Here is a 27,218-nt window from a genome sequence, read left to right as displayed (position 1 = left end):
TCTCACAAATCACAAGCGTACATATATTATCATATCACGTCGCACTAAACCGATGCTCTTGTTCTTTGATGTGAGCGTCATGTTAAGTTTCAGTCCTATTTGCTTATTGTATTTTCCTAATGCGTGATATGTGTTCATTTGCTTATAGAGTGTGATTAGTGTTTGCTTATTACTATATTTTCCTGATGCAAGTGATATGTGTTCATTTGCTTGTAGAGTGTGATTAATTGGCTCTCTGGTTTCCAAGGCTATTGGAACCTGGACAACTTAAAGTCTGTTATGTCGGTTTCTCTATCGGCAAAGAGGTCCCCTTAGTTTGTTGGTGTTGTCCCCGCTGCAAGAATCGAGCTTGTGGTTTCCTTTCCTCTTCAGGAGAAATCTTCTGCTAGGTCCTCTGACTCTCTTCTTTGCCTCTCCTGACATAATGAGGACCAGGTGGCCAGTAGCCAGAAAGAGCCTGACATGCCTTCCAAGATGGAGGTCAATGCAGAGACTAGGTTGGAAATAAATAAACTCATCACTAAGACATATGCTAGGAAGAAGAGAGCCCTGTAGCCTTAGCCAGCCTCTGCAGAAAATCCTAGTCTCAAGGTGGCAAAGAAAAAGAAGGTGTCCACTCTTGTTGACAAGGACTTGAGAAGGAGTCAAAGAAACAACAAAGATATGTCAGGCTTCAAGGCAACCATCAAGACCTTTGAAAGAACAACTACCAAAAGAACTTCAAGAGTGGATAGGAGCCTCTGTGGGCTTGCTAAGATGGTGGGTAATGCTTCTCCACTCAATGACTTTCCTGGTCTTTCTAAATTTCCCTCTATTGATGATATCGATAAGTTTGTTGATAACATACTGGCCATATATGTTTTTGCCATCTAGAAGGTGACAATGGAGGAGTGCGGCCTACCCCTTGAGGAGGTGACCAAGTAGCGGCTCTTGGAGTCAGGGATGGTGATGTCCACTTACGACCAGTTCACTTCAGCAATTTAATTGTGTTTTGTGATGGACAAACAATGTTTTAAGTGGTTCTGTATTCTAGGGAAGGTGTTGGTTAGATGTATTTTTTATTTGCTTGTTGTGGCACTATGTAGCGAACATGATCCTTTTAAGGCATGTATATGATTTTGGTGATTGATAACAATATAGTCAATGTGACTAATATATTTGTCAAGTATATGCTTTAATAGGTCTCATGGATGCAATAAAAGAGAAGTCACCGAATCCAGGACAAATGAAGGAATGAATTAAACTTGTTCCATGAATTTTGATATGATCAAATAGGATGGATTTCCATATAATCATGTAGATCTCTTCATAAGCTTTCCATAGAGTCCAAGATCATCAAAATCGGAGTTTAAAGTGAAAAGTTATGCCCAAAATATATATTATTGTTCTACTAAAATTATACCCATTGGATAATCCAGTGTGCACAAATAAAAAGCTCTGGTGTTCGCAAAAATGCTCTGGTATTCACAAAAAAATACTTCGGTGTTCACAAAAAGTGTGCAGCGGAGTGTAATACACGTCAGATGTTTTAGTGTTGACAAAATGAACATGTCGGACTATTTTCCAGAGGGGCTCCAAAATGGCTCGGTTGGCACCGTATCCACGTCAGATATCCCGGTGTTCACAAAAATAAACTCGAAGGACCATTCGGTGTTCACAAAAATAAAAGTGGAGTTCCAATAGCTAGTTTTTAGAGAGTATAAGCTGGATAGTCCGGTGCTTGTAATGTTACACATGTTGGACCATCCGCTGAGTACAGCAAAATGTGACCATTGGTGCAATGGCTATTTCACGGGGTTGAGGCTATTTATACCTCATCACTCGGTCATTTCAGTGTGCTAGAGTCAAGAGAAGCTCATCGATACTTGAGAAGACATTCAAGCTACCAAAGTGCTAAAAGTGATCATCTAAAGCAATTAAGCACAAGATTAAGAAGTGATTAGTGCTAATAGGACTAGAGAGAGTTGTTGCTAGGTGTTGCTGCCTAGAGAAGAGATCAATGAGTGATCCTACATTGTACCAAGTAGTATGCTGACACCTTGGAGTCTTGGTGACTCGCTGGCACCGTGAGCCTTGGTGACTCATGCTTGTTGACCCTCCGACTTGGTGTGGAGTGACGACAAGACTCTTATACAGGGATGCGGAGACCCTTGTTTTAGTGGGTGAAGCTCCGAAGTGAAGACGACATCAAGTGACTAGAAGATAGGCTTGTGGTGAGGTAGCTCAACCTACTTTAGGTCTTGATGGCTCAAGGGCCATGACCGGGTGCTATCTGAGAGCTATAGCCTAGATGATTTCTCTAACGTGGACGAGGGGTGATATTTATACCATCGATATCACGAGATAAAAATCTACTGTGCCAAGTTTGCTCTCTCTACCTTATTTACATTTTTGCATTTACTTTTTGCAATCTATCCTTTGTATTTACCTTCCTAGAGGAGTTTGCTATGATTGGCTATATATTGCAAACTTTTTTAAATGATAGAGTAGACACACTAGATGAACCTAGAGCACATTTAGATACATATTGATATAGGTTTATCTTGTGAAGTTTTTAGAGCCAATTAGTTTTAGATGTTCTAATTCATCCCTTTCTTAGGATGTCACCAATCCTTTCACACTATATCTTTTTATGTTGCATGTGCTTGCTACAATTGGATGGAGAGGGATGGTACTTTTATCCCTAAGTTTATGCAGTATACTCTCTGGTATTTTTGCTTGATGCCCCATGCGATTGTTCTACCTACTTTTCCTATGATCTTGGGTGCTGGTCTCCAATTTGTTATGTTGGGGCCTTTTGGTTGGTTGTTTTGGGCCTATAAAACAAAGAGAGTCTTCCTAGCCATATGAATAATGAGCAGCCAGAAGAGAAATTGGAACATTTTGAACTAGAATATTAGAGGGTTAAATGTTGAGACTAAATGCCTTGCGTTGAAATAAAAGATTGAAGAACGTTCTTGCTTAATTTTTTGTGTTTAGGAAACTAAGATGGAACTGATTGATAATTCTGTCTGAAGGAAGTTTGCTCCTAAAAGATTCAACAAATTTGCGTTTGTTCCCTCTATTGGTGCTTCAGGTGGGTTACTTGTTGCCTCGATTAGTGCCCATTTCATTGGTAATGTCATCTTTTCTGCCCTCTATGCCCTGATAGTAGCTTTTACCTCCAATTTTAGTGGAGAACATTGATTCCTCATGAATATTTATGGTCCCCACCATAGCCCTGAGATAGTGGAGTTCCTTAATTGCTTGAATGACCTTAGCATTGATGAGGATGAAAATTGGTTGATCATTGGCGACTTTAACTTCTATAGATCTTTGGATGATGGTAACAAACCGGGGGGCAATCTCAATGATGAAGCTTTTAATGAAGTGATTTGTAATCAGGGCCTGTTGGAAATTCCTCTGAAAAGCAAAAAATTTACTTATAGTAACATGCAGCAAGATCCCCTCCTTGAACAGCTGGACTGGTGCTTCACCTCCACCAATTGAATTGTGGATTATCCTAATACCCTTCTCCTTCCTCTTACAAAACCCATTTCCGACCACATTCCCTATTTTGTTCAAATTGGAACAAACATCCCAAAAGCACAGATATTTAGATTTGGAAATTATTAGGTTGCTCAACTTGGTTTCCTGGAGATTGTGGAAGGCACTTGGCAAACTCTCATCAGAGAAAGTGATAGTGCAAAAAGGGTTTTGACCAAATTCAAGCTGCTTAGAAGGGTCCTTAAGCGATGGAGTAAAGGCTTATTTCAGTTGAATAATCTGATCAGAAATTGTAATGACATTCTACAGGTACTGGACCGGATTGAAGAGCTTAGGCTCCTCTTCACTCAAGAGTAAAATTTAGGCTCCTCTTAAAAAGGCACATCCTAAAGCTGCTTCAGTGCAAAAAAAGAATACTAGAGAAAGAGTTGTACTATCAGATGGGTAAAGTTTGGTGATGAGAGTACCAAGTTCTTCCATACAGCAGCTACTGGAAGGTTCAGAAAGAACATTATCACCTTTCTTGAATCCTAGGAGAGAAGATTAGTCAGCAACCATGATGAAAAGGCTGATGTCTTGTATGGTGCCTTTAAGGATAGAATGGATTCTTCTGGTAACTCGAGGATGTTGTTCAATTTGGAGGATTTAGTACCATCTTTTGAGCATCTTGGAGGCCTTTTTGAGCCTTTTTTCAAGTAGGAAATTGACATGGTTGTCAAGGAAATGCCATCTGACAAATCTCCTAGACCAGAAGGATTCAATGGTCTTTTCTTCAAAAAATATTGGCCAATTATCAAAGAGGATTTACACACCCTTTGTGAGGACTTCTTTCATGGCTCCATTGGCCTATAAATTGTTAATAGTTCATTCATCACCTTGGTTCCAAAGAATTATAATCCAGTGGTTGTAAAAGACTATAGACCTATCTCTCTTCTTAACATTATCCTAAAGCTGATCACCAAACTCCTGACCAACAGATTGCAGAAGTTCATCATTTCAATTATTCATAGAAACCAATATGGCTTTATCAAGACTAGAACCATCCAAGAATGTCTAGCCTGGGCTTATGAGTATCTCTATCAGTGTCACCACTCAAAAAAGGAATTAGTCATCTTGAAGCTGGACTTTGAGAAAGCATTTGACACAGTTAAACATAGTGCTATTCTTCTTATGCTTACACAACTTGGTTTTAGCCAGAAGTGGATCGAGTGGATGGAGACTATCTTAAGCATTGGTTCTTCTTTTGTCCTTCATAATGGTGTTCCAGGGAAATTTTTTAGATGTGAGAGAGGTGTTTGACAGGAGGACCATCTCTCCCCTCTCCTCTTTGTGATTGTGGCTGATCTTCTCCAGTATATTATCAACAGGTCTCGTATCAATGGCATTCTCTTCAAGCCTCTGCAGATATCTGTTGGTCAGGATTTTCCAATCATCCAATATGATGATGACACTCGCTTGTTCATGAATGGGTCCCAAAAGGAACTATTCTATTTCAAAGCAATTCTGAACTCATTTTCTACCTCTACTGGAATCAAGGTTAACTTTCTTAAGTCCTTTTTAGTCTAACATTGATCAAGTGAAGACGTCACAACTGGCGGGTGTTTTTTCTTGCTCAATTGGAAAGTTCCTCTTCACCTATCTTGGCTTGCCTTTGGCACCACTTGCCCTAGAATTGAGGATGACATGCTCTTATGAACAATGTGGAAACAAGACTCTCTATTATCTCAAACTTTCTCACAATGGCAACTTAGTTGGAAATAGTTAGCTCTATGATATCTTCACCCTCTACCTACACTATGTGGACCCTCAAACTCCCCTCTAGGGTAATTCAGAGCATTGACAGAGCAAGGAGGCTATGTTTGTGGCGTGTCTCTAATATAATTGCCTCCAAGAAGCCTATGGTAGCTTGGGAGAAAGTTTGTAGGCATAAAATGAAAGGGGGATTGTGGATTTGAAACTCCATAATGAAGCTCTCTTGTTGAAGCATCTGCATAAGTTTTATAACAAATATGATCTCCTCTGGGTTCACTTATTAAACTCTTACTATATCAATAATCTAGTTCTCCATATAGTCAATGACAAGGGCTCTTTCTAGTGGAGGGATATCTTCAATTTCTTGGATCACTTTCGGGGTATTTCTCACGCAACCTGGGGAAGGGCTATTCAGTTTTGCTATGGAATGATCTGTGGAATGGTTCTTTGATTAGGGATCAGCTTCCCAGACCGTTCCCTTATGCTAAAAATGAAAATGTATTTGTGGTAGCTTTTAGAGAGGACACGTCTATTCAAAAGCACTTTCATATTCCTCTTTCTGAACACGTCTTCCAAGAGTTAACAATGTTATATGCAAAATTAAACTCTTATCACAACCATTCATACCAAGCTGATGAATGGTATTACATTTGGGGTTCTAGCATATACACAACAAAGAAGTTCTATAACTTTCCTTTCAGAGAGATAAACTTCATCTACAAATTTTCTTATAGACCCTTGTTTTCTCTTTTCTTATATAATATGTTTTTACCACAGTAGGGCTTTCCCTACTATTTCCCTTTAAAAAATGACAATACCGCTACTACCAAAGGTGCCATACTTCTACTAAATTTAGATAATACAAAGTGCCATGCTGCTATAAATTTTTTGGGACACTAGTAAATCTATCTTTAAATAAGTGAAAAATAATGTTTGCTGATACCATATAGCATATAATACCAAATACCACCTTTATAATTCACTTAATTGGTATCTTCTAATTAGAAAATACATCAAACCAAGCATCAAGCTAATCCTCTTGAATAAGGTTTGTTGTTTCTTCAAGTAGTCTCTCTGTTTGGATTCCTAAGAAAAGGGCTATATTTGGAATGTAGAAAGTTTCTTATCATTTCCAAGAAAAGTAGTTCAGTTACCGAATTACTATGGGAATCAGGAAAAAAAATCCAGCATTCTGAACGAAGGGTCTTTCTATATAGTTTTGTTGTAATACTAGATTTTTTGCAGGTTATGGTCCTGAAGTGGATATATAGGAGCCCATTGATAACCTCATGCTAGTATATGTTATATCATATGCTTGTTGCTTGGTACATCTATTTGCATTCCTCTAATCCTTGTTTCATAAATCAGTGACTGCCCATTGAAAATTAGAGAATTTGTATAAGAATGATATAGGAAAAGAATTTTGGCACTGCTTGTGAGTATTTACACGCTTTTGATTGTTCTCTACATTTAACTACACACTTTTATTTGGTGATTACATCCACCTACTTCTCTTATTTTGAAAGTGTGATGCTGATGTCATTTATGGAGGCCCACCATGCCAAGGAATCCGTGGATTCAATCAATTCAGAAACCATGAGGATCCGCTTAAAGATGAGAAAACAAGCAAATGGTGATGTTCATAGACGCAAGTTAACAAGGAAAATATTTACTTCATTAGCCTTGAAAATGTCAAGCGGGTATATGTTAACATCAGGTTAGTACGTGATATATCATATGCTTGTTGCCTGGTACATCTATTTGCACAACTTTAATCCTTATTTTATAAACATGAAATAAGTGACTGCCCATTGAAAATCAGAGAATTTGTACAAGAAGGATATAGGAAAAGAATTTTGTCACTACATGTGAGTATTTACATGCCTTTTATTGTTCTCTGTGTTTAACTCCACACTTTTATTTAGTGATTACATCCACCTGCTTCTCTTATTTTGAAAAGATGATGTTGATGTCATTTGTGGAATCCCACCGTGCAGAATAAATAGTGGGTTCAATCGATTCAGAAATCATGAGGAGCCGCTTAAAGCTGAAAAAAACGAGCAAATTGTGACGTTTATAGATGCAAGTTAACAAGGAAAACATTTACTTCATTAGCCTTGAAAATATCAAAACAAGTATATGGTGACATGAGGTTAGTATATGATATATCATATGCTTGTTACCTGGTACATCTATTTGCACTCCTCTAATCCTTGTTTCATAAACCAGTGACTACCCATTGAAATTAGAGAATTTGTACAAGAAGAGTATAGGAAAAGAATGTAGCCACTGTCTGTGAGTATTTACACGTTTTTGATTGTTATATGTGTTTAACTCCACACTTTTATTTGGTGATTACATCCACCTGCTTTTTTTTATTTTGAAAGGGTGATGTTGATGTCATTTGTGGAGGCCCACCGTGCTAAATAATCAGTAAGTTCAATCGATTCAGAAATCGTGAGGAGCCGCTTAAACTGAGAAAAATAAGCAAATGTGACGTTCATAGATGCAAGTTAACAAGAAAAATATTTATTTAATTAGCCTTTAAAATGTCAAACAAGTATATGTTGACCTAAGGTTAATATATGATATATCATATGCTTGTTGACCAGTACATCTATTTTTACTCCTCTAATCCTTGTTTCATAAACCAGTGACTGTCCATTAAAAATTAGAGAATTTGTACAAGAAGGATATATAAAAAAAATTTAGCCACTATATGTTAGTATTTACACGCTTTTGATTGTTATATGTGTTTAACTCCACATTTTTTATTTGGTGATTACGTCCACTGCTTCTCATATTTTGAAAGGGTGATATTGATGTCATTTATGGAGGCCCACCGTGCCAAATAATCAATGGGTTCAATCGATTCGGAAATCGTGAGGAGCCGCTTAAAGCTGAGAAAAACAAGTAAATGGTGACGTTCAAAGATGCAAGTTAACAAGAAAAACATTTACTTCATTAGCCTTGAAAATGTCAACCAAGTATATACTGGCCTGAGGGTTAGTATATAACATACCGTATGCTTGTTACTTGGTACATCCATTTGCACTCCGCTACTCCTTGTTTTATAAACCAGTGACTGCCTATTGAAAATTAGAGAATTTGTACAAGAAGGATATCGAAAAAGAATTTCGTCACTATCTATGAGTATTTATACGCTTTTAGTTGTTCTCTGTGTTTAACTCTACCCTTTTAATTGATGATTACATCCACTGCTTTTCTTATTTCAAAAGAGAGATGTTGATACAATTTTTTGGAGGCTCACCGTGCCAAGGAATTAGTGGATTCAATCAATTTAGAAACTATGAGAAGCCGCTTAAAGCTAAGAAAAATAAGCAAATGGTGATGTTCATAGAAAAACATTTACTTTGCTAATAAATATATATTTTCTAAAAGAAATTGTAGCAATAAGTTATCTAAAATATTAACATTCACACAAATTAATTATAAACTTATTACACACTCCTATTTTCTAGTCCTCTTTCTAGGGGTGGCATCGAATCTTGGAGGTATAAACCGCTGTGCCGTACCGATAGGGGATGGATAGACGGCGGGTGACCACCACCATCCCTCGATATTCTCCCAACCGCGACACCTATAAAGAACCGAACGAAAGAAAGAAAGATGTAAAAAAGCGGTCGCCCGAATCACCCCCCGAAACAGCCGCCAAACGAATTGGGATCGCAGCACATCCCAGTCCCATCTCCACCCTCTCCTTCCCACCACGCCGACCACGCCCCCGCGCGGATCGACCCCGGGCTGGGAGCGGGACTCATCGTTTCGTTCCTCGGTAAGGAAGCCCCGGCCTGCCTGATGGATCGTTCATGCTTTCCCCGCAGAATCTCTTGGTTTCCGATGCTGCGAGCCCTCAAATCGGAACCTCTTTTTTTTTTTCTCCTCGCCAATCCGTCCAGCTCGTCCCGGATTTGTTCGCGGCGTGACGGTGTGCTGGTATCAGTTTATTTTCCGAAAATTTGGGTGCGGGTTCAACTGAATCCCCATGCGCATTATGTCCGCCCCTGCCGCGCTCTGCCATGCTCTTGAGATTGCCGATCATTGCGCCTGCGTCGTCCGGTCGAAATCGGTGCTTGGAGCTAGAGCTTTCAGGAAATTCGGATTTTCTTCCCAGAATTTTGTAATTTTGATTCCCGTGTCCATTTTGGTATTTTTCGTTTTGCCCATTAACTTTTTGATTGGACGGCATAAAGACATTGATGATCATAACTGAACATGGGGTATACGATTTTATCAATGTGTAAATTTACATAATTTCTTTGCTGTACAAAGAGATGTTATTACTTAATTTACATACTTATCTTATTTATGTTGGCGTCTAGTTTTCCGAATGAGAAATATTTTTGTAAAACTAGACTGGAGGGCTATGTATTCTAGTAGTATCTCCTAAGGTGGTCTCATGACAATGCTTTCTTGAGTACGTTCCTGGATGAGGTTGAGCATAATTTTTAGTGTCTCAAGACAATGCAAGTTGACATTGAGTTTCAATGAAAGTGTTTTCAGTTGTTTTCACATGCCATCTAGTAACATATTTCACTTTCTTCAGCAATTTGTAAAGTTATCAGTTCACAACTCGGCAATGATACCAACACCATAAATAAAGTTCTCAATTACTGTTCTATTGTATTTCACCCAAAATCTTCACGTGAAACCTTAATTCCTCTCAAGTTCATAACTATCTGCCTTGCAGGTTGCTAAAATGGATAAGCTCAATGGTTCTGCACGTCTTATGATTGTTTCAGATCTTGACCATACAATGGTGTGTATCTTTCAACTCATACCCTGGATTTTCCCTCAGCTAATTATGTCTTTCTATTTGTCCTTTTAATGCTGATTCTTTTCAGGACTAAAATTTTGCAGGTTGATCATCATGACGAGGAGAACTTGTCCTTGCTTAGGTTCGGTGCTCTGTGGGAATCCGTCTACTGTCAGGATTCTCTACTTGTCTTTTCGACTGGAAGATCACCTACTCTGTATAAGGAATTGAGGAAAGAGAAGCCTATGCTGACTCCAGATATCACTATCATGTCTGTGGGAACTGAGATAACATATGGGGAGGCAATGGTTCCTGATGATGGCTGGGAAGAATATCTGAATAATAAATGGGACAGGAATATTGTTCTAGAGGAAACTGCTAGCTTTTCTGAGCTGAAGCTTCAGGCGTGTTCCATTACTTGCATGTCTTCTGTTTCTCCATTTGTCCACATTTTGATTGCTAAACTAATAGCGCTTTTATTTTTGATGTTTGCATGGATACAGTCAGAAACAGAACAGCGTCCACATAAGGTCAGCTTTCTTGTTGACAAGAAGGGTGCTCAGGAAGTGATAAAATCTCTTTCTGATAAGTTGGAGAAACGTGGGGTGAGGCAGCATGTGTCTCATGTTATTGTGTTCGGTTTAGAAAAAAATCCTCTGTTTATTTTTAAGTCCATATTATGATTGACTGCTTTATTTCTTGTAAACAGCTAGATGCCAAAATAATATACAGTGGTGGCCAGGACCTTGATATATTACCTCAAGGGGCTGGAAAGGGCCAGGCACTTGCATATTTGCTCAAGAAGTTTAACTCATGTGGAAAACCACCCAACAATACACTTGTTTGTGGTGACTCTGGTAATGATGCAGAATTATTCAGCATCCCTGGTGTGCATGGTGTCATGGTCAGTACACAATATATTGCATGAAGTATCTAGCAAAGTTCATGCATGAATGAATGAGTTTACTGCAACTCCAAAGTTTTAAAATGTTTAGGTCAGCAATGCCCAAGAGGAACTACTTCAGTGGTATGCAGATAATGCGAAGGATAATCCTAAGATAATTCATGCAACTGAAAGGTGTGCAGCTGGTATTATACAAGCTATTGGACACTTCAAGCTAGGACCTAATGTTTCTCCTAGAGATGTGGAGTTCCCTTATGCAAGGGAGGCCTCTTTCAAGCCTACAGATGCTGTAGTAAAGTTCTACGTTCTCTATGAGAAGTGGCGCAGGGCTGATGTTCCAAATTCTGATTCTCTTATACAGTACTTAAAAAACATCACTGTAAGTACATATCTTCCCCTGCTTGAATTTCTTTATTAACTAACTTTTCTCATAATCATTTTTCTAGCTCTCTTCTGTCTCAGTGGCATATATATGTTTTAGCCAATATATACTGACGACTAAAGTGTAATTCTTCCCTTGCATTTATATAATTCTTAAAACTTCCAGAACTTTCTAATTTCAAGAAGACGTCAGAGAATGCACATGGTAATTTGTTAGTATTATTTTATTGAGCTTCTAAACTAATTTCTTCTTATTGTGTCTGTTAGCATGCAAATGGAGTTATTATTCATCCTGATGGGCTTGAACATTCGCTCCATGCATCCATTGATGCATTGGGATTGTGTTATGGTGACAAACAAGGGAAAAAATACCGAGCATGGGTGGACAGACTTGTTATCACACAGACTGGTCCAGACAGTTGGCTAGTAAGATTTGACTTGTGGGAATCAGAAGGTGAGTATTGATAGTTCCATAGAATAACCAAATTAACTACTCATGCCATCATGTACACTTTGTTCAAGTTGCAAATCCTATTTCCCACTTTTCGTGGCTGTTCAATCACAATATAATATTTTTACCATAATATAGAAAGTTAAACGCTAGGTAATAGTTTATGAAACAAATAACATATTCATATAGAATTTTGCGACAGCACAGACCAAGATGTTTTGCAAATAATGACTGTTGTATGACTTACTCTTCTGTATCCAGCCAGAAGATTTAGCTCATTAATTTTGTCATATGTATAGTCTAGATAATATTTTTATTTTGTAAGAGAATCCCTTGCTAGATAGGTAAACAAACACCTAGGATTAGTTTACGAAAATGGCCATAAATTCAATTCATGAAGTGCTTTGCAACGGTACGCTCCATAGTTGAAAGTATTCATTGATCATTCATTAGTCATATCCTTGTATCTTTTTCAAATATTAAGTGGCTCATTCAGTTGGGGAAAGTACAACAAGAATCATCAGTTGGTATAGCTGTTTACGTGATGGTACTTGATACTCTATATGGGAATAGGATGAAAAGTATGTTATATGTTATGACGGAGTTACAGTCCTGAAAAGGGTATTGGATTTGACAGTAGCATTTGTGATTTTCTGCTGTGAATGGTTTGTAGGTATAAAATGGATTCGACTGCAGCCTTAGCTGTTTAAATTCTTCTCTAGTTTATTAAGGAGAATGTTCAATTGATAGTTCAGGTGCTCATAATATTGAGGATTAATTCTTCATATGCTACTGAACTTATGAAGTATTGAAATCCCTCATTGTGTCACTGACAAAGTGAGTCTAGGCCCACTCATCAGTAAAACAATGAGTGTGACACAAGGGATGCGGCAAACATTCAACGGCACATAAGGAATCTCCGATCTGGTTTAGATGACCATTATTTCGTTGAGTCGGAAGTATTTTGTATTTCTCCACATAAGAGGTCTGTAGATTAGCATGAATAGACAGACAATAGTTCATAGGGAAGCTTAATTTGGTTCTGAAAGTTGCTATTGTTTCAATCACTCAAAAAAAGAAAGAAAGAAAGAATGTTGCTATTATTTGTTGCCATACAACACTGTAATCTAAATATTTAGGTACATGCCTCAATGCATTTTTAAGGCCACATCTCATTTCAACTGAAAGGGACTGGATGTGTTCCGGTGTTCCCATGGGAAGAGCTGGGGAGGTGGATGCAGCTGCTCAATTTGATAGCTGGGTCAGCTGGGGATGTGGCATGAATCGTCCTTGGTCTAAAAGACTGATTTAAACTGAAAACTGTTTTGCAGCCTCTTGTATTTCTTCGTCTCCATCTGTACCTTCATTAAACATACTCTATGATTTTTATGGTTTTTGTTCATACGCACACTCAACCATGTGATATATCAGTTAAGTTAGCATGCCTTTTTTTTTTCTCTAATTCTATCCAATGTAGGACAAAGCATACAATATGTTGATGAGGCTTTCAACTTTATGTTTTTTCCTGTCTATAATATGAAGTATGCCACAGGTACCCATTTTATTCTCTTTATTCACAATTGATTCTCACTTGAATGTTTCATGCGCTCCTACTTTCAGGTGATGTGCGTGTGTGCTCTCTGTCAAGTCTTGCTTTGAACATAATGGTACAGCATCATCGTTTTGCTAAAATACCATCCTACTTCTGTACACATACTTTATATGTTCGCTTAAGTTCATACAACCAGGTTTACTCATGCTATTTTTGTTTCTCTTATCTCAGCCTGAAACCCCTGAGGTCTTTGTGCTAACGCACATCCACAAGACATGGCTCAATGGATACTCTTCAGGGATTGAGCAGGCATCTAAGCTGTAGACCAATTTACCGCCTCCCAGTGCACGCGAATGGAATTTTCGTGAGGATATAATAATGTACCTTCTTGAGAGAATCTTCTTTTTCCTGTTTATAATGTTAGCTTCTTCAAAACCACACTGGAGGATGTCCAGGGAGGATTTGGCGCCTACTTATCTGTTACGTAAGATAAATGTTCCGTCTCGTGACAATCATGTGAAGATAAAGTGATTCATTTCAGTATATACTAACCTGATGAATAATGCGATGATATTGTACGGATCTATGTTTTACAGTCAAGGTCTCATGGTTGCTACCCAGTGTGGTGTCTTCTGTTGTCGGTACAGTAGGAATAGTGTTCCTGCTGGTCAGTTGTCAGAAAGGAAGAACCTTGCTCAAATGTGGCTGGGGAAGCTGCTGCTAGCTTCCAGCATCTGAACCTGTAGATGTTTCCGATTAGATGATCTGAACGACTCTTCTATTCTTGTACCGAAAATGTGCCGTCTGAATTTGGCAATTCAACATCTGAGTGTTTACAGTATTTGTTTAGACTTACATCAAAAGAATTTAACAATGTAGTTGGTGACTCTTAAACAACTTCGAATATTGTAGTTTTTGCTTGAGCGACCTTTTTGGCCTTTTAAAGCTTTATCAAATTGATGCAGAGGCTGATTCGTTGACCATCTGAGTAAGACCACAAGCACGAATGAGAATAGTTTGCCAGAATTTGACCAATTTAACTGCTTGTGTAGTTAAACTAGTGCACTGACCAAGTACAATCTACCCTTTCTCGAGTAGTACGAAAACAACCAGACACCATCACCAACATTTCCTGACAGATGGCTGTCACGGTATATTTGTTTTAGTGACAAATAAGTGTAACAGTTTATTTTCTTGAGTTTCCGTGACAGCTTCTTGGTCTTTTCCTGTCATTCACCAAAAATCAGGATCCTAACGGTGAAGGAATAAAACTCGAGTCAAATTATAACCATTACGGGAATAAAATAATTGACTAACATGGAGAATTTTTCCTTGGCAAAACCTCGCTATAACTGACGAAGCATGGCGTAGCGTGAGTTTTGTAATCTCGGCAAAGCCATATATCCATTAGCCATCATAGATTCACACTAGATGCATGCAACAGCAATAGATCGATCGATCGAGCTGCCACTTGTACCATGCTTCAGTTTGGAGGTTGTTCTTTTCGGTACACAGCTTTTGTTCTTTAAAGTCGTCGGTACATACTATAGCCAGGTCATGGTCATCTGCAAAGTATACTTGCGTGCGTGGAAAGTCGCCTGAGGAAACTGGACACATTTGTAACGAAAACCGTACCTTTTCAAGCATGGTACATTTGGACTCTGAGAACAAAGCCAAAGCAGCCAATAAAAAATTGCAACTTTGACTTAAATAGTTGAGGCCTATTGTAGATAGCTCCCAGTTAGCTAGTTATGAAATATTTTGAGATTAATTTGGGAGTGATGCACGAACCGGATGAGCGACAAAGTTTTTGAGATTAATTATATGAGGTGTGTTACTGATAGCAGGCTGGAGGATAGTTACAGACCTAAGTCAGTAACATATAGGAGGCCTGTTACCTTCCATGCATAACGTAGGGATCGTTTTACTCTTAAAAGGAAAAAAATCAAACATTTAACGAGAAAACTGAGACATAACGCTGGTGTATTTAAAAATGGGAAAACTTTATGAAAATCATACGAGAACAGGAGAAATCAGGCAGTGGCGGAGCGTGAGGTAAAGCGAAGGGGGGCTAATCATGAAGGGGCGCGAGCGCAAGGAATCGATATGCGAGGACACGCCGGATTGGCCTTGGCCTCCACAAGCACAAGGCTCCGCCGGTGAAATCAGGTTACATTAGGTTCTCGCAAAAAGAAAAAAGGAAAAAGAAAAGACAAGGGTGTACATGATTGGTACCGCAATTAAGCAAGATCATAGAAGAACAGCAGAGCAATTAATCAAGCCTTCCGTTGCATCGACCGACCGACCCGAGGTAGCGGGCTAGTAGCCTTGAGCAATGCAAGCCTCCCAGAAGAGCCTGTCGCTCTCGGCGTCGCCGGCGGCGGCATCCTCCGTCGACAGCGGCGCGGAGGCGGCTTCGCCGCCGGCCACCACCATGCTCGCGGCCTCCATCACCCAGCACTCCCAGGACACGAGCCTCCTCCCGACATCGAGCTCCGCGCCGTCCTCGCCGCCGCTGCACGACTCGGCGTCGCCGTCGTCGGCGTCGAAGGCGGACAACGAGCCGTCGGCAGCTGCTGTTGCCAGGTCGTCGGACTCCGAGTCGCCGGTGGCCTCTTGCAGCAGGGCTCCGAGCCGGTCTGCGCAGGAGAGCTCCGAGCTGGGCCGGTCTGCGCAGTCCATGAGCGACAGAAAGAGCGAAGGTGACTGGTGGGCGAGCTGGAGAGATGTGTAAATTTATACGACTTTATATTATGAAATACTCTCCATCGGTCGTGACGGCAGCGGGTCAAAGATTATTTCCGAGGTCGTCGCATGTACGGGCAGGCGCGCACAAGTCTCGGGTCCCGTTCATATGCGTCGACACGACACCCGGGCTCGTACTCAGCAGATCCGTGATCAACGTGAAACATGACATAAATAAATGACTGCCATTAATCAAGACGGAGATAGGTGAATTGATTTGGAGAGGAATTAAGGAGCAACAGCCAGAACTCTTGAGCCGCTGGGTTTGGCCCATCTCATTCACAGGAAGCAGCTGCTCGGCCGAGCCGATGCCGCGCGGAATGAGCCAAGACACGAAGGTTAACGGGCCAAACCACACCAGAGGGGAATATGAAAACACATTAACCTGACAGGTGTTAAAACATAGGGTTGCGCTATCCTTCACTCCACTGAATACGCACTCATTTTCAGTCGACTAAGGACGTCCGATCGTGAATCAATGGTTATTGTATCTTCTTCAACCTCAGCTTTATTTCATCTCCACATGACACAGTCTGACAAGCTCCCCTGCGGTTGCCCACTTGCCTACCTCCGGCGGCGCCCCCGCCTCCGGATTTGCTACCGCCTTCTCTCCCTCGTTAACTCATCCATTTTCGAGCTCCCTTGTCGCTGTCGTCGCCCACCGGTTGTCCTCCGCTACTTGTGACCGGCGGTGCCCCGCCTCACTGCTCCACCTATCATCTGTCGCCTCCATCAGGCCTATCGTCCCCCAAAGCCCCTTTTGAAGTCTGACATCACAAAAATCAACACTGGCAGCCCAAAACTCTGAAACCCTAACCACTAACCTCACCGGCAGCGTGGAGCTTCTGTCAACTGAAATCGCTCGCAATTTCAGTCGACTGTAGTGTAGTAAATACGTAAAATATAAGGAATCTACATAGGTGGGTATCTAAAACCTCTTAACACACATGTGAGTTTTGAATAATTTTACCTTAATAACAGCACGGAGGATTTGTTAAGGGGTTGGTCTATTTAATTTGGGAAAATTACATGTATGCCATCAAATCTAATACTGATCCCTTATGTACATAAAAAATTTAGTGTTCCCTTAAGTGCCACTGCTTTAGTTTTGTGTTCCCTTGTTTGTGTTCCCCGTGTGCCATTCCCATGGATCCGATTTCTCCAAGTCTGTGCTATTCCCGTGGATCCGGTTATTCTAAGTCATTGCTAAAGCTAGTCACCATGTTAGTTTTATGAAAAATACCCAAAATGCCTCTAGCCATTTCTTCCCTCACATCAGCTCTCTACCATTCCCCAACCGATCAGTTGTTGCAGCAACAAATCCAGCGCGTGCCGAGCTCCTTTCCTCCGTCGCCCTGCCATCTGAAGCTTGAGCAAGCATAGCCAGGACCTCCTGCATCCAACCCCGGCACCCACTCCTCCCCTCATGCCGTGTGGGCCGCACACGCGGTCATCTTCTCTTGCACCGGTAACCACACCGAACTCCGTCTCACCACTGAATTCGCTGCACACTATGAGCCTAACCTCGATTGCTTTCAACCATGGCTTCTCATGTCCTTGCGCATCATCTCAGCCACTTCTTGGAGCGGATCCGTGCATGTATAGTGCCTTCACAGCGACATGCGACTTGTTTACAAGAAAACAAGCAAAGGTTTTGATCAGCAACCTTGGAGGTCGCCGCCCAGACGATTTACAAGCAAATCGACAAAGAACTACCACCCGAATCACAGGGATTCGAAGTAGCAGCGAAGAACTAACCCTAAATTGTAGAAAAGTAAAGTTAAAACGAAAAGTAGATGCAATAGATGTGATTGACTGATGGATATGCAATCGGCCTCCACCCCTCGACTATTTATATGGGGGGTATGGTCTTGACCCTAGGGAATCGAAGTAGGACTCTATTCCAACCCTATACACCCTTTGTTTGGCCAAAATTGCGAAAGAGATCCAAACAAATCTACGAATTCACTTCGATTCGGTTTCGGACTGAACACCGGATGGTCCGGTGAGAACAAACTCTAGAACACCGGACCATCTGGTGAGTTTACTTGGCCGAAACTCTAAGACTTGATCTTATACACACCGGATATTCTAACGTCACATTTATACTAACCAGATTATGTCACCGGACCAATATTTACATAGAGCAATTTTTTGCAAAGTTTTCCTTTAAACGCACTGGATGATCCGGTGATCATCAAAGACCTCATCGGACAATTTTCACCAGAGAATATTTTTTTAGCTAAAAACATTCTTCTTCTCACCGGATAGTCTGGTGATATCCCGGAATCTCCACCGGACCATTTTTTTTCCAGAGTGCAAGTTTTCGACGCAAATTGACCTTCTACACACCGAATAGTCCGATGTTACCCCAGGATCTCCACCGGACTATTTCATCCAGAGCAAGTTTTTGGCGCAAATTGAACTTCTACACATCGGATAGTCCGGTGTTTTCAACGGATTACTCGTCGGACTATTTTATACAGAAAGCATGATTCGCTGTACCAAATTCTCATCCTATTCTCCGGATAGTCCGGCGTTCAATGAGCCTCTCACTGAACTATTTTTCCCAGAAAGTATGTCTTCTGGCCGAAATCAAACTACAAGTATTGGATAGTCCGGCGATGACATGGCATTGATCACCGGACTATCCGGTGTATAAAAAAAACCTAGCCGTGCCATTTTTTGCTATCAACACATGCCCCCCTATTTTTGGTAAAGTTTGCGGACCAAAAAATATTTTTACACAGGATAATCATGAACACCTCATCTTCCACTCTAAGTTATGATTTAGGGCGATACAAACAACATATTGGCCATATGTGCATGTTCTAAGGGTGATGATATTCACACCGGCCATGTACAATGATATATTACCTTCTCAAGCATCTTGCCAAACGCATGGATAATATTTCTTCTCTAGATATGTGAACGATGGTGAAATCATCAAAACTTGCTATGATATCTAAGCATCTATCCAAATAGCTATTTAGTGACCCATCAAAGCATTGATAAATTCTAGAAACTTGCTGCACCACTAATAATGAATCACCAAACACTTCTACATGTGTCACGTCCATGGACTTTAAAATTTACAAATCTAACAAAAGAGCTTCGTACTCGGCTTGATTGTTGGTACAAAAGTATTCTAAGTGAACCAATGTTTCAAAAATAACACCTCTAGGGGAAATTAAAACAATACCAACACCTTAACCTTCTCTACAAGCCGAGCCATCAAAGTATAATTTCCAGGGACACACACTAATCAAACTAACCAATGCATCACTATCAATATGATGATCAATAATAAAATCAACAATGATTTAGCTTTTCATAGATCTTAACGGTTCATAAGCCAAATCATATTCAATCAAAGCATAGGCCCACTTTCCAATTCTACCACTCAAAATCGGCTTTTGCAACATATACTTAATAACATCGGTTTGGCTTGCAACCACACAAGTACTAGAAAGTAAATAATGTCTCAACTTGGTGCGTGCATAGTATAAAGATAAACATAATTTTTCAATAAACGCATACCTTGTTTCAGCATCCAAGAGACGCCGGCTCAAATAAGTGATCGCATATTCTTTCCCTTCACTTTCTTGTGTAAAAACAGCACCTATTACCGTCTCTTGTGCAGCAACATATAGCCGAAACGGAATCCTGGTCTTGGGTGCCATTAACACGGAAGGTGATGATAAATATTTTTTGATGTCATCAAAAGCTCGTTGTTGTTCTGCTCCCCAAGTAAAATCGGCTTCTTTCTTTAACCGAAGTATGGGAGTAAAATCACTAATCTTGCCGGATAAGTTAGATATGAAACGCCTCAAATAATTAACTTTTCCCATCAATTTTTGGACATCTCTCTTTGATTGTGGTGCTCCCAACTTATCTATAGCTGCTATTTTGTTAGAATCTCTCTCTATACCTCTTTCATGTATTATGAAACCTAAGAATTTGCCCAATGATACACCAAAAGTACACTTAAGTGGGTTCATCTTTAAACCATATCGACGCATTCTTTCAAAAGCTATACGCCAATCGGCTCAATGACTATCCATAGCATCTGATTTGATAACAATATCATCGATATAAATCTCCAAGATGACACCAAGCAAATCATGAAAGATTAAATTCATAGCTCTTTTATAAGTATCACCAGCATTCTTTAAACCAAATGTCATAACAACCCATTCAAATAAACCAACCAAACCCGAGCAACAGAAAGCCGTTTTAGACATATCTTCTTCGGCCATGAAAATTTGATTATAGCCTGCATTACCATCCAAAAAACTAATAACTCTATGACCAGAAGCATCATTAATCAAAATATCGGAGATGGGCATAGGATATTCATCTTTAGGAGTAGCTTTATTTAAATCTCTAAAATCAATGCATACTCTCAACTTATCACTATTTTTTTTCTCAACCGGGATAATATTAGATATCCATTTAGCGTATCTACAAGGATGAATAAATCATACAGCGAGCAACTGGCTTATTTCTTCTTTAATTCGCCCATACATGTTAGGATTAAACTTTCTAGCCGGTTGTTTGTGAGGTCTAAAACCCAACTTTATGGAAAGCCGATGCTCTACAAGCTCACTGCTAAGTCCCAGCATCTCATGATATTCCCAAGTGAAACAATCGATATATTCTTTGAGTAATGCAATCATTTCGCCTTTTTGAACATCATGCATGTTTTTATTCACAAATGCCAGCCTAGGAACAGTACATCTCCTATATCTACCTCTTCTAATGGATCAGCCGACGAAAAACCTTGTCCTAACTTTTCTATCTCACCAAAATCATCAATAGTCTCACAAATATCGTTCTTTTTAGACCGATATTGCTCCACACGCTGTTGCAACCATTCTAAATTACTTTGTATATCCATTTATAACATTACATTGCTAAGCCGAGATGAAGAAATCGGCTGTACAAACATGGGTATAAAACCATCTCTAGTAACACTAAGAGAATCATACCCCGAAATATCTTGATTGGAGCGACATTGTACATTCACATGTTGTCAATCTACTGAAGCATCGTCAAAGCAACAAAAGCCAATGTATCCACATGTATAACCTCTATTTCATCGTCTACCCATTGAATCAAGAATTGATGCAAACTAGAAGGTGCACAACGATTTGCATGAATCCAATCATGACCTAATAAAACGTTGTAGTTACCTTGCACGTCGACGAAGAAGGCCGTAGGGACCGTCTTGCTCCCAACGGTGAGCTCCATGGAAATTACGCCTTTTGCCTCCATAGGCTCCACCATCCACTAGTATTCTCGAAATCGGCCTTCCATCAATATGCCCCTTGACATACAATGGTCTCAAATATTGGCTCGATTCTTTGGACTTTTCAAATATAGCTACCTTCGGACATAGATTTAGTTGAGCAACCTCTTCATCTATAGCCCGAAACTCCGAAGGTGAAACAAAAACCATATTGATATCCATATTATCATGCGGCGGAGTACCATCTCTAAGAATTGGAGAGTCTCCTAGCATATGATATTCATTATCACTAGATGTCACAATAGGATCTATCACTTGATTTACTCTCCATTCTTGCCGAATAGTCACCATTGACTTGATTTCATTGAATACTTGATCTCTCACCTTTTTAGCTTGTGCTTCTCTTAACTCTTGTTTTCGTAACCTTTGTAGCCTCCTCTTTTGGGAATGTGAGAGACCCCTAGGACACCACGGTGGCTGCGGCTTAGTCCCATGCAACAAGGACTTCTCCGTTTCAACATTCCGATCGTCTGAACTAGCGATCGGCTTTGAACTAGAAGTAGCTTCTTGAACATTTGGTGCCATGGGCTACTGTACTGTTGTAGGTAGCGCCTCCTTAAGCTCAAGAACAGTACCAACCACTCCTACAACTTCCCCTTTGTTGCTGCCACTTGATTCGTCATTAGCCAATTGCTTTTGCACTTTGCTCTCATCAATAAATGGCTGTTTTTCTTTCTGTTCTAGATTTGATTTCTCATTAGAAACATTCGTGTTCTTCACACGATAGAACTTCTTAATATGTCTCCTATCCCTCCTATCATTTGACTGATTTTTTGATCAAACTAGTCTTGTCTAGGATGAGATAGCCTGTCGAACGCCGAAGGTCGTGGTGCTGTCCACCCCAGGTGAAATGGTGCAAATAGCATAGAGGGTGGTGCCCAAGGTGCACACCAACCCCACGGTGGACATGGATCACAAACCATCGGAGGAGACCCCCCACATTATGGGCCTTGGTGGCCCAAAAGGAGGAAACGGAGCTGCTACAATATTATCCTCCATTGCCTCCTCCTCCCTTCAAACTCACGCTTTGGAGGTGATTTTGGACGTTTAAGAGCATTGGGCCAGCTGCCCCTTTTTTGGCCAGCCTTGCCACTCTCATACTTAGCCAAAAGTGTATTAAATGTAAGTTTTGGCTTCTCATGCTTCTTAATAGCTTTGTTCTTATCTTCATTCACTTTCCAACAGGTAATTTATGGACTTTTAGGTTTGATCATCCTTGGCCTTACATTATCATTACCAATGATCACACTCTTGACTTTAGTCGATTCAACTTGAGACGGCGGAACCAAGATCTTCTTCCCTTCAAAGTTCATCATGTTGATGGGGAATAGATCATTATCTAGCTTCATCTTAGAATTTTCAGCAAACTTCAATCGTCCTTCATTAATGGCCGATTGAATCTGTCGAAGGAAAACATTGCAATCATTAGTAGTAGTGAGAATATGAATTATGCCATTTACAATATGCACATTTCTTAATCTCCTCAAGATATGATTAGGAGATAAACTAATTTGCTTTTCTTGTAACAAGAGATCAAATATCTTATCATATTTAGTGATATTGAATGTGAATTTTATCTCTTCTTGTCTATTTTTTTTGGAGTCGGCTTCAATACAAAGCACGTGAATGAGACATAGACGGTCGACCCATGCGGATATACCCTATAAAATATAGGCCGTAGCGAGCGCTTAGATTTGGACTTCTATGTCCATTCGGCTATGCACACGTCTACGCTATCATCATCTGACGAATCATCCTCGTATTCAACTACATTAACACCCGGACGATCCACCTCGTGTTTTTCACTAAACCTTTGAACCTTTATTAACACTCGGATGATCCACCTTGTGTTTTTCACTAAACCTTTGAACCTTTCTATGTTCTTTGGCACGGCTTTCTTGAGTCAGAATCCGTTGCAAAGCTTGATTCACATTTGAAAACTCTTGCCTCTCTAACCTCTCTTTGATATGTGCATGCAACCCGGCAAAAGCTAACTCAGCTAGATCTCTATCGGAGAGCAAAATATTGAAACGTCGGTTTTTAGTATCTCTAAATCTTCTAATGTATTAAAAAACAGACTCATTGTATTTTCACGTAACTGATGTCAAGTGAATTAACCTCAACTCCATGTCTCTGGTATAGAAATACTCATGAAATCTTTGCTCAAGTTGTGCCCATATATGAATAGAGTTAGATGCAAGTGAAGTAAACCAAGTAAATGCATTGCCGAAAAGTGACAAAGGAAATAAATGCAATCTTAAAGCATCACTACTGGCTTCACCACATTGTGCAAGAAATTGATCTATATGCTCCATTGTAGTTCTACCATCTTCCCCATTGAATTTAACAAAATCAGGGACCTTAAACCCATGTGAATATGGAATTGTGTTATAATAATCAAGGTATGCTTTTTGATAAACACGTGATTTACCTTTGAGCGCTACCCCAAATGTTCCCTCAAAATATTAGTCATTTGCTCTTTGATGCTTTTAGGCCCAAAAAGTGTTTCGGCCATAGGCCGATTGGATGACGCATTAGCATGTGATTGCGGCCTAAAAGATTGTTGTTGTGGCGTATCATGAGAGTGTGAAGTCACGTGTTGCATATGTGGAGTATTTTGTGAAGGCACATTGAAGTAAGTATCCAGTAACAGATCATAGGATATGCCAGTACCTTGTGGGGGTATAGGAGGTGTGTTATATGCCACAGTGTTGTAAGGAAGTAATGGCATACTTGCTGAAATTTCAGCAGCCCGGCTATTGACCACATACTAAACTAAACTAGTTATGCTAGATGAAGTAGTCAGAACCGGAAAAACAAATGAGGCCACCTCCGGCTTGCTAGTACTCAATGTATTAAATGGAGGCATTACCATACCATCCGGACCAATATTGGGTCGGCTATGAGTTTGTTGCATCGGCATATTTTGTTGTGTAGGCAAAGGTGTTGCAAATTGTGCTGATGAAACTAATGGTATTTGCTGAAATTGATTACCATTGTTGGAATTTGAGGTACTAGCATCATGTAGTTGGGGGCTGTTTTTTACCTTCTTCATCTTCCAATTCAATAAACAAAGCCCTAACATGACTAGATAGTACATGATCTAGGCTTTTAACCAACGTTTTAGAATTATTGAACATAGCAGCACCAACAGATTGATCTACTATATGCGCAATGTGCTCTTTGAAATCATGAGTAGAATCACTTACATCGGTCTTTACCTCATGCTTGGCGTGGACGATTGACATCAGATCGCCCTTTTTGATGACACCTTGACGTGTTTTCCGATAGCATGCAAGCATCATCTTCTCAACCTCCCACTTTTGAGCTTCAATAGCTTGGCGATCCTCCTTGGAAAGCTCTTTAAGCATAGGCGTGATGATATTGTCCATGTTGATTTTGGCTCCCTCCTCCGTAGACATGGCGCAACAAGGTGTAGGGAGTGTCGATGCCGAAACCCTAGGTGTGGATGTTGATGGAGAACCTTCGTTCCCCAATGGAGTCGTCAATTTGTGTTGGCGCGGAATTGGGTAACACCTCGCCAACACGGGCCCGTCAAGGATAATTGTCGCTTTTTGCCGTGCCGAGCTCCTTTCCTCCATTGCCCTGCCATCTGAAGCTCGAGCAAGCACAGCCAGGACCTCCTGCATCCAACCTCGGTGCCCACTCCTCCCTTCATGCCGTGTGGGCTGCACACGAGGTCATCTTCTCTTGCACCGGTAACCACACCGAACTCCGCCTCACCGCTGAATTCGTTGCACACTGTGAGCCCAACCTTGATTGCTTTCAACCATGGCTTCATAATGTCCTTGCGCATCATCTCAACCACTTCTTGGAGCGGATCCATGCATGTATAGTGCCTTCACGCCGTTTTCTCCACCGCTGGTTTCACCCACCACCAAGAAGCTCCTCACTGCCGACTAAGCAAATCATGTTGTCCCCATAAAATCCTGAACCACAGTGAGCTCCCTTGAGCCACAATGAAGCTCACCGACCCATCTCCCTCACTCCCCGTGCTCTCCTTCATCATCCTCTACACCGGTGACCAAGCCAACCACACCGCTTCTCCTCGCCGCCAAGGTGCTTCCGGCCATTGCTGTTGTCGACATATAACCACAAAGAGTTCACCGCGATGTGCTAGTGCAATAGGTGCAAGCCACCGCCGCCGCTAGGCAGCACGTGCGGGTAATAGGGAGGAAGAAGAAGACAACGACTGGTTAACAACTTTTTGACGGGAATGGCATGAAGGGGAACACATAACTAAAGTAGTGTTATTTATGGAAACACTAAATTTTTTATGACATAAAAGAATCAGTTTAAGATTTGATAGTATAAAAGGAATTTTCTAGTTTAATTTGAGCCGGTAGAGACCTGGTAGTGGGACGCCAGTAGCATCTTTGCGAGTTCCTCCAAGACGCGCACACACGATTTTGACCTGCTCCACGTTTCCTATTCCCCACCAACCAACCTTCTAGAGCTTCTGGAAGTCTAGACCAATGGAACTGACTGGGCGTCCTGCAATCCATCCCTGTAACGTTTTCGACTTAACCGTGGGTAGAAAACTAAAAAATCGATCCTGTAGCTTGTTCGAAGGGCATGCACGAATGCAGAGTCTGAAGTCTACTACTCCAGCGATGGGTACCACGAAGGACTTGCACATTCTCCTCATGGTACTTCATTTTGACTCACCTAATCAATGCAGAACGATTCACCAAAAAACATTACGAAATTCAACAGCTGCTAAGATCGTTTTTTTTAAACTAGGGCAAGAGCACTGTCATTTTCGATTCCCTGCTTTGTGTTGTTTCTGTGTACGTGCTTCTAGGTTGCCGGTGCTTAGGTCAGTAGCTATAGAGATGAGTTCTAGACTTCTACCTATAGTGTTGCTGAGGGGGTGGTGCTGAATTTGTGTTTTCTCTACTAAATCTGACAGAAAATGTTGCCGATGTTCTTTTAACGTGACATGCGACTTGAAGGTGATTTCGAGTCGTTGACTATTACGGCCTAACGATGGTTAGACTTTCTCATTGTGCTCGGTAGGAGGACTTGTTGATCTGTGCTGCTTGGAATCGACCTGGCGGTGTGTTGCAACGGACGAACGAAAGAAGATTGCGAAGAAGTCCTCTATGTTCTTTTTTGCATTTACTTTGTTGGGGTGTTGCTCGTAAGATAGGATGTATTGTGCTATTACTCTTTTGGATAGAGAAAGCTGTTGCTTTTTGATATTTAAGATCCAACTTGCTTTGAGATCATGACCACTGACTAATGCGTGTTTAGCTTTTTGTCGTTATCTGCGAGTACAAGCTGGCATGTAGAGTAGGACATATGCAGTCATGCACCAGGATCCCTCTTCTAGAAGCTATTCGAGAGGCACACCGTTTTATGCGCGAAACTAACTTTCCCTTTTACATTCTTCCCAAGTAAAAACACGTGAGTGACGACGACATTTCTTTAGGACAATCCACTGGTTGTTGCTGTGCTAGATTGAGCGTAAAACTAACATAGGCTATGGCTGTTGTTGTGCTAGATTGAGCATACACATTTTTATAAACTTACTTTGCTAATTTAATAGTGATCCTACCACCAAACTTTAAAATATTACTACTGGTTTACACCGGTTCGACTATAAAAAACCAGGCAAACCACGAACCAGTCAGGTAACCGGATCGATGACCGGCCCCTTTTTTGGTTGCTGGTGAGGACTTAGGCAGTTTGCAGACCACTGCTGTAACTGTTGTGAAATTCTCTAGCATTCATGCAAGCCGGGACCCACCTGCCCACGGCTGCAGACCTACGGTGTTAATCACATCTAGCATAATGTAAAATCTTAAGAGCTAGCGTTTTAGAAACCTACGCCTA

At 40.7% G+C, this 27,218-nt stretch overlaps 1 protein-coding gene across 3 annotated transcripts; it reads left to right on the top strand.

Moving 5' to 3' along the window:
- Positions 1 to 8,795: 8,795 nt before the first annotated feature.
- On the top strand, positions 8,796 to 13,846 carry LOC133901573 (sucrose-phosphatase 1-like). 3 transcript variants are annotated; one of them, XM_062342960.1, is made up of 10 exons: positions 8,796 to 9,034; positions 9,950 to 10,018; positions 10,104 to 10,419; positions 10,519 to 10,620; positions 10,725 to 10,919; positions 11,011 to 11,298; positions 11,568 to 11,754; positions 13,229 to 13,303; positions 13,372 to 13,418; positions 13,535 to 13,846. In XM_062342960.1, the coding sequence occupies exons 3-10, from the start codon at positions 10,261 to 10,263 to the stop codon at positions 13,625 to 13,627; spliced, it is 1,146 nt and encodes a 381-aa protein (XP_062198944.1). In that variant the 5' UTR covers positions 8,796 to 9,034; positions 9,950 to 10,018; positions 10,104 to 10,260; the 3' UTR covers positions 13,628 to 13,846. The 3 variants fall into 3 exon arrangements, with proteins under 3 accessions (XP_062198944.1, XP_062198925.1, XP_062198934.1); XM_062342941.1 differs by having other exon boundaries at positions 8,797 to 9,034; positions 10,120 to 10,419; XM_062342950.1 differs by lacking the exon at positions 13,229 to 13,303 and having other exon boundaries at positions 8,800 to 9,034; positions 10,120 to 10,419.
- The last annotated feature ends 13,372 nt before the right edge of the window (positions 13,847 to 27,218 follow it).

This window comes from Phragmites australis, chromosome 2, assembly GCF_958298935.1.
Source record: "Phragmites australis chromosome 2, lpPhrAust1.1, whole genome shotgun sequence".
NCBI classification, from domain to species: domain Eukaryota; kingdom Viridiplantae; phylum Streptophyta; class Magnoliopsida; order Poales; family Poaceae; genus Phragmites; species Phragmites australis.
This window is presented reverse-complemented; position numbering and strand designations above follow the sequence as displayed.

Coding starts and splice junctions, on each gene's coding strand:
- LOC133901573 (XM_062342941.1), top strand. CDS start 9,959: ATGGATAAGCTCAATGGTTCTGCACGTCTTATGATTGTTTCAGATCTT. Junction 10,420..10,518: donor TTTCTGAGCTGAAGCTTCAG/GCGTGTTCCATT, acceptor GCATGGATACAG/TCAGAAACAGAACAGCGTCC. Junction 10,621..10,724: donor ATAAGTTGGAGAAACGTGGG/GTGAGGCAGCAT, acceptor TCTTGTAAACAG/CTAGATGCCAAAATAATATA.